The sequence below is a fragment of the Gossypium hirsutum genome, chromosome A11 (assembly GCF_007990345.1).
Source record: "Gossypium hirsutum isolate 1008001.06 chromosome A11, Gossypium_hirsutum_v2.1, whole genome shotgun sequence".
In the NCBI taxonomy this organism is placed as follows: Eukaryota; Viridiplantae; Streptophyta; class Magnoliopsida; order Malvales; family Malvaceae; genus Gossypium; species Gossypium hirsutum.
In genome coordinates, this window is record NC_053434.1 from 11,922,154 (window position 1) to 11,930,552 (window position 8,399).

Here is an 8,399-nt window from a genome sequence, read left to right on the forward strand (position 1 = left end):
GTTACAAATTCACTAATGTGATATTTTGAAATTTAAAAAATTCACTTGGTAATCAAGTAACAATAAAAACAACATTTGAAAAAAAATGTTTATATGGATTTTTTTCTTAAAAACCTTCATTCGAATCCGTCATGATAAAATAAATCTTTTTGATGGAATATTATTCTTAAGAAAAATTGACGTCAATGTTTTGATTGAAATAATAAATATTAAATATTTAGACTAATTAATAATATTATAATAGTAAAAAAATTAAATTATGTCAAAAAAATAAAATATATAAATTAAATATTAAGTTTTAGTACGGTCAATCTCTAAGATTCTTAGGGTAAAATGTATATAACCATGTATTGTTTTAACCAAAAAATTAATGACATTAATTATTTCGATTAATTAATAATATTATAAAATATAAATACCAATTTATGTTAAAAATTAAACTATGAAGAATAAATCTCAAATTTAAATATATTAAAGGGACCACAACTGAAATTAAATCTTATAAGTAAATGTAAAAAAAAAAGAGAAAAAGGCCAAAAAAGAGAGCATGGTTTGGGAGCGTCATGTGCAAGTAGAATCTGTTGATATATGATGACCTCCCAAGTCCCACTGCACCACAATGAGATATTTTCTTCTTCTTTTTTTTTTTTTTTTTTTGAGGAACAATGAGATCATTATTTTATTGTTGAAATTGAAGCCAAGTAATATGGGTATGTATATCAACTAATGACACGTGGAGTCAAGCCATGTCATATTAAAGATAAATGGAGATAGGAGCAATTGTTCCATTTAAAAATGAGAGGCTTCACGTGGATAAATTATTTTATGAATATTTTTATTATATTACTTATGAGTTTTTTAACTATTTAATAATATATATTATTAACATATAATTTTAATAATTTTTTAATTATTTAATAATGTTTGAGGTGTGAAGGTTAAGGTTTAAGATTTGAGTTTAAGGTTTAGGGTTCAAGATAAAAAAATTACTAAAATTACGTGTTAATAATATAAAAAAATTATTAAAATATCATTAAATTATTGGAATGGACCATGAATGGTACGGTGTGAAAGATTCATAAAAGAATTTTTTGTTAATGTATGGTGTGAATAGTAGTGAGTTTAGTTTAGTTTCTTTTATTTTTATTTATTTTTCATTGTTGATTATAATTCGATTTAGTTTAATTCTTGATATTTCTTTATTACTTTGGGTTTTAAGGTGATACGGTTAAAATGAATTTTAATTTATAGTTTTTTGATATTATTAGATAAAATTTTAATTTTTTATAAATATTTAAAATAAAAAAATTAAGAAAATAAAATTAATAAATAACTCTTGGTTTGGATTTATTTTCGACTTCTTGATTTTTCTTAATCAACCAATATTTTTTTATTTCGACACTTGAATTCCAAGATTAAAAAAATTGGGTGACCTGAACATCCATGAATGTTTTTTTCTTTTCTATGAGAAAAAAACAAATTGGGTAAATAATACCGGAACATCACTATTTTGAAATTTTAAAAAGCAACAATTGGATAAAATTCAATGTCAAAGCTATAAATGAGTTAAATTTATCTATGTTTATTTCATATTTGTTTATTTAAATATATGTATTTTAATGTTAATTTTTTAAAATAATTTTTTCGTGAAAATTAAATGTATATATTCATGGACATATAATTGAACATATTTATGAATATTTAAAAATATATTCATAACTAATAAAATAATAATTCAATTGGTATTGTTATTAGCACAATTATCAAGAAAACGTAAATTTAAGTGTACTTAAATAAATATTTCACTTTTATTTAAGAATTGAGAGGGAAGATGAATAGAAAAATACATTAATGTAAGATTATAAATAAAAGTAAATGCAGAAACAATAATAATATTAATTATTAATTAAACTTAAATGAAAGTGATTACTCATATACATTTATTTAATTAATGGTGAAATGATAATCCAACGTTATGTTAGCCCTAGGAAAGTTGGAGGAGAGGCTTTTAAGACGAAAAACCCATCTTCCACATCTATCATGTTCATGTGCATTCATTAATCAATGTGAGTGTTCCAAAATAAATAAAAAGGGAAGGAAAAAGCATGATTCTTGTGGCTTACCATCGAACAGTCACTTTTTTTTCTTTTCTCCCTTTTAATATGCTCCCTATACATTCAATGCATTAGTAACTCCCCATTCTACTCAATTACCATTTTCTCCTCATTCTCTTAATTTCTCTCCATTTAGAATCTTAATATTTAACCGGATATTACTATTTTGTATAGTTCGAATTGATTGGAGAAGAAATTATAAAATATGATATAATGTTGCTCACCTCATCCCTTATTTATAAGGTCAGAAGTTTAATCCTCATCTATAAAAATAAAGCACATTTCATAATTAATCTAAAAAAAATTATATATAGATAAATAGTAGGAGTAATTTGTTGGATTATATGGATGATAATTTAAGGAATTGAATTGCTTGTTTTTTCCATTAAAAAAAATGGATTAGGGTTATGGAAAATACATGTAATGAATCTCGGGGTCTCCACTAATTATGCAAATATGTATTAGCATTTAAGAAATAATCAAAGGATAATTAGTGGATTTAGCAACGATAAACTCATGACATGGGGAAAATAACATAAATAAGAAACTAATTGTAAAACGTATTAGGATAACATATTAAACACAAGGGATAAATATCGAATTTATACACGAACTTTAGTTTAATGTGTAATTTGATACATAAATTTTAATTTGATGCAATCATACACATTAAACTTGAATTGTGGTTCATATATATACACGAAATTTTGATTTTAATTCAATTTATATATTTAAAGAAATGAATACTTATATTTATTTTTATATTCGATTAATATAGTTGTTTGTGTATGTAATATATTAACAAAAAAATATGTTAATTGAATAGTGTTGTTAATGAAATGTGAAAATTGAATTAAGTTAAAATTTCATGAATAGTAATACATATTTGATCAAAATTAATGTATAGTTAAATATAATTGTAATAAATAAAATGTAACAATGATATTTAATTTAGAAAGAATAATGGAAAAATAGGATAGCAAACCAAAAGAAATGATGATGAAAGAGAAGAATGGGCAAATAAAAACCTTTATGTTCCCCAAATAGAGTGTGGGCGACCATGTTGTGAGCCATTAAAATCACCATCAAGTCTTGAGAGATTGGGGTGACCTCCATCCCTCTAGAACCCACAAATAACTCTAATGGCCATAATGTTCCGACGACAATCCCTACAAGTGGAAAACAGCAGTTCAAAAACATTCTAGAAAAACGAGGGCTTTTGGGTCATTTTGAAGTGATCAGAAATAAATAACTGGAAGATGCTTGCTTACACACTCTCTTTAGTTACTTACTTTTGGGGCAATTTGCTACCCTTTTATCTTTTCCCTTCAATCCCAGTAGTTGAATCGGAGGTCCCGTGATAGTTCACCGGGTTTATCCGGTCAGAATCATGCATTCACCGGATAAACCAGTTTATTATCTAAAACAACCCATTCCTATTTTATATTTTGTATTTTTTATTACAAAATCTTATTAATTGGGAGGGTCTGGGGCCTAGTCTTATAGGCCTCATAGCATAGTGAAGAGAGAGAATCTAAAATGGCATGATGCCAGCTATGAAGTTGAAGGATGAAAGCCTTCTCTGAGGTCAAAGCTGGCAATTTTCTCTCTTTTTTTTTTCCTTTCCTTTCATGGAGAGAACAAATTCTCTCCATAACCTTCCCCTTATTTACTCCTCTCCGATCTTCATTATCATTTCAGATTTTAAATCAAGGTTTTCTCCTTTCTTCCCCTCTCTCTCTTTCTCTCTCCCACCTACTTTCCCTTTTCCCACCGTTTCTTTCTCCAATTGCTCCTCATACGTAACATATATGTATATATGCATGCTTCGGGAGCAAGAAAGAAAAGAGAGAGGGAGAGAGAGGGGTTAATGGTTGATAGATTTTATTTCTTCTTCAACAAGGAAAAAGTGAATTAAAAACAACCATGGCTGTTTCTCCATGTTTGAGTGCTAATGATCAGAAGAAACACTGGTGGGTTAGCAATAGAAAGGTAAAAAGTCTTGATCTTTCATTCAGTTTCTACCAAGTTTCATTTTAAAAAAAAAGATCGTATTAACTATGCATTTGACTGAAATGGGGGTTGTTTTACATTGATCTGCTCAGCTTGTAGAAAAGTATGTTAAGGATGCAAGGTGCCTTATGGCGACGCAAGAACAAAGCGAGATGGCTTCCGCTCTTAATCTTCTAGATGCGGCATTGGCTCTGTCGCCCCGTTTCGAGATAGCTCTGGAACTGAAAGCCAGATGTTTGCTGTATCTGAGACGTTTCAAGGACGTTGCTGACATGCTTCAAGACTACATTCCAAGTATCAAGATCTCCAGCGACGACTCCGCCTCCCTTTCCTCTGATAACTCCTCCCAACCCCTCTCCAGGGAGCGTGTCAACCTTCTCCGTCCTCCTAACTCCCAAGATCCTTCTTTCAAGTGTTTCTCTGTCTCCGACTTGAAGAAGAAAGTTATGGCTGGGATGAGTAAAAACTGCGACAAAGAAGGGCAATGGAGGTAATTTTAACTTTCCTTATGGTTGTTGTTTATTTGTTTGTTATCGGAGGACACCATGTTCTATTCTAGTGCTATTGAAGTAAATGCAGAGCCTGCCTTCATGGGATTTCCAACTTCTGACCATCTGCAAAATCGCCTCTTTTATATTTCCTTTTTGGAATGGTGTTATTAGTTGACTATTAGCTACCATTTTAAAATGTTCCTGAAAATCATATATAGAAACGAGAATCATGTTGGTTGTTATTTTGTGTACCCAAGTTTTAAACAAAATGAAATTAACCAATAGTTAAGTGAACCCAGAAATATTAAAAATAAACAAGTTAGGAAACGCAATTTGGCTATGGTCCTCTTCTATAAATAAGTGATTAATTTTTTTCCATAGGAAAAGAATAATAAATAAAGCCCGATCTCGACTGAATTTTCAGGCAAAAAGGGCATGGGTGTAATTTTGAACTCTATTTTGATACAGGTACTTGGTTCTAGGCCAAGCGTGCTGTCAGTTAGGCCTAATGGAGGACGCTATGGTTCTCCTCCAAACCGGGAAGCGTCTAGCATCCGCCGCATTCCGCCGTGAAAGCATCTGCAGGTCCGATGATAGTTTCTCCCTCCCTACCACTATCACTACATCAGATATCTCCTCTGCCGCCACAACGCCTCCCTCTACGCCTCCACGGAATCCCACATCTCTCTCTGAATTCCAAAACATTTCCCACCACCTATCTCATATCAAATTCCTCCTCCGCCGTCGAACTGCTGCCATTGCCGCTTTAGATGCTGGCCTCTACTCCGAAGCCATACGCCATTTCTCCAAGATCGTGGACGGCCGCCGTCTCGCCCCTCAGGGCTTCCTCGCAGAGTGTTATATGCATCGAGCCTCTGCTTACAAGGCATCGGGTCGGATAGCTGAGTCAATTTCCGACTGCAACAAAACGCTTGCTCTTGACCCAACTTGCATCCAAGCGCTCGACACCAGGGCCTCACTTTTGGAAACAATACGCTGTTTACCTGATTGTTTGCACGACCTTGAACACTTGAAACTACTTTTCAATTCCATCTTGCGGGATAGGAAGCTTCCAGGGCCTGTCTGGAAGCGTCACAACGTTAGGTACAGGGAGATTCCAGGGAAGCTTTGCGCATTGACCACTAAAATTCAGCAGTTGAAGCAAAGGGTTGCATCTGGGGAGACTGCAAATGTCGATTACTATGCATTGATCGGTTTACGTCGTGGGTGTTCAAGGTCTGAGCTTGAGAGGGCTCATTTGCTGCTTTGTTTGAGGCACAAGCCGGATAAAGCTACCAACTTTATCGATAGTTGCGAGTTCGCTGATGAGCGTGATGTTGACTCGGTCAAAGACAGAGCCAAGATGTCGGCTCTGCTTCTTTACAGATTGCTTCAAAAAGGTTATTCCAGCGTCATGTCTACAATTATGGATGAAGAAGCAGCTGAGAAGCGAAGGAAGAAAGCTACAGTTCAAGTGCCACAGACCCAAAATTCTAGCTCTAATTTGGATCCTGAATCTACTCTCGCTTATTCAGTAAATTCATCAAATGCCTCGGATTGCGATGGGAGGGTTAATCCCAGTGAAAACGAAACAACAACATCCAGTACAAACGCGTTTCAAGGTGTATTTTGCAGGGATCTTGCAGCAGTTGGGAATTTGCTATCACAAGTTGGGTTTAATCATCCACTTCCAATGAAATATGAGGCTCTGAGTTGCTGATTCTTTCTTACAAGTCTATTGTCTGGACAAGATTAAAAAGTTACTAGAGATGATTACCGGCAGGAGAATCTCTGCCCCATTTTACCTGTTTGTACAAAAAAAATAGTAAAATTTTATCCTGCCGGAAGTTTTTGTCGTCCTTATGCTTATCTACCACATGTACAGAAATTATCATTACTCAATTTCTACTTTTGGTTGCATTTCCTTAGCCTAAAACGATTTTTCTTTATGTTCTCTAATTCAACGGATATTAACGTTTAGAATGGGGTGAAGCTGTAGTTTGGTTCTCTTTTTTTTTTTTGTCTTATTTGTAGGCATTTCATTTTTATTAATTGATTTTATCTTAAGCCTGACATTCCACTAGATTTTTTTATTTGCTAGTTCCAGACCTATGCTCTGCTTTATCCACTTGATGAGAGAGGGGTTGGTTTTGGGAGCACTCCCACCACCCTTACGTTCTTTGATGTGTGAGCTCCATGGCTTGGCTTAGTGCATATATACATCAGCGTTATTAAAACGTGGCTTTAGATTGAACTGAAAAAACCTGTTTGAAGAAAATAATATCAAAAAGTACAATGTCTAGTCAGGTGAGGTCAGGTCAGGTCTCTGCCATACAAGCAAGGAAAAATCAAGGACTCATACGAAGAGCTTTTAGTAAAGGTGACGTCCATTCAAGCTACAGGTTTAGAGCATCAATTACGTTCTGGCCTTCCAGGCATGCATCGCACTATTCTCCATTGTAATCTTCAATGCACCGGTAACAATGAATAAAGCTGTTGGTTAATACAATTACACCCTTGTTCATCCAACACATTCTCATTGCTACTAATCATCTATGTTTTACGACACAAATTAGGTTGATACAGGAAGAGTCTTCTCGGCTTCCCTTTAAAATTCAAAAGATATCGATTAATATAATTTGTTTAAAAAAATATTAATAGTTGTGTAATTAAATGTTCCCTTTGTGATACATTATCAGCTTTTCCCATGACTGATACAAACCATCTTTCGTTGATTTTCATGGAGACCAAACAAAGAATCACTCCATCTCATATGAAACAAGGAAGTATATAGTGAGGAAGATTAGCAAGCATCATTTGGTTCCTCAATCATCATCCTTTCATTTGATTTGCAGATTAAATTTTTTCAACCATCAAACAACTAAGATACAAGCATGTGATGTGAGCCACTAATATTTTTATGGGAAACCCTTTCATACAAACAATTATTAGACAATCTCACCCTATTAACTTTAGAAATTTCAAGGGTTTTTTAATTAAATAAATAAAATATGCTATTACCATAATATTTATATTCTAAAATGAAATCAGAAATTCTAGTTTTACCTAATTATCATTGCTTCTAATTCCTTTCCTACCAAGCGATTTTAAGAGCTCTGTTTTTATCCTTAAAATTTCTAATTTATCGAAATTATGCATCAACCAAATTCTTACCCCAAATGTATATGCATATATAAAACCCCAACAATCAGTGATTCCTCCATCAAAGACACTTTTTCAATTCCACGGGACAATTTGACATAGCAACAGTTGGACCTCTAGCATATTAGCTTCGCGTGACTCAAGATGCACCACCCTCCCTACTCATTTTTCATCCAATAAATTAAAAAAAAATAGATATTTGAAGCTCATCAGCCGCAGTAGTCCAACTACTAGAGGAATATTAAGCTAATTTGACTAAAAAACCACCCTAGTCTGTCCAATCCCTCAAACAAGCCATGCGAATACCTAAAGTTTCAACCACCTCAATGGACGAGGCCACAAGAAAGTCCACAACATTCCCAACATGGATGATTTCACTCAACAAAACTAATACCAGGATGCAGAGAAGCATTGCAATTACATTTGACAAACTCTGAAAACTGGTCACAAGCATGAACCTTTTGAACATTTTAGTTATGTAATTGAGGATTCAATAAAATTTACATTAAGAAACATTTTTGATTCTTCAAGGAAAGGAAAGAAATACATTCTAGTATTTGTGTTTTTCCAATTCAGATTATCATAAAATTTGTCATTTTACTTCTTCAAAATGATGTTC

At 33.0% G+C, this 8,399-nt stretch overlaps 1 protein-coding gene across 1 annotated transcript; it reads left to right on the forward strand.

Annotated features, from left to right (window-relative positions):
• The first annotated feature begins 3,602 nt into the window (after nucleotides 1-3,602).
• LOC107901898 (uncharacterized) lies at nucleotides 3,603-6,546 on the forward strand. The gene is made up of 3 exons (XM_016828068.2): nucleotides 3,603-4,106; nucleotides 4,220-4,617; nucleotides 5,087-6,546. The coding sequence occupies exons 1-3, from the start codon at nucleotides 4,041-4,043 to the stop codon at nucleotides 6,336-6,338; spliced, it is 1,716 nt and encodes a 571-aa protein (XP_016683557.1). The 5' UTR covers nucleotides 3,603-4,040; the 3' UTR covers nucleotides 6,339-6,546.
• Nucleotides 6,547-8,399: the final 1,853 nt, after the last annotated feature.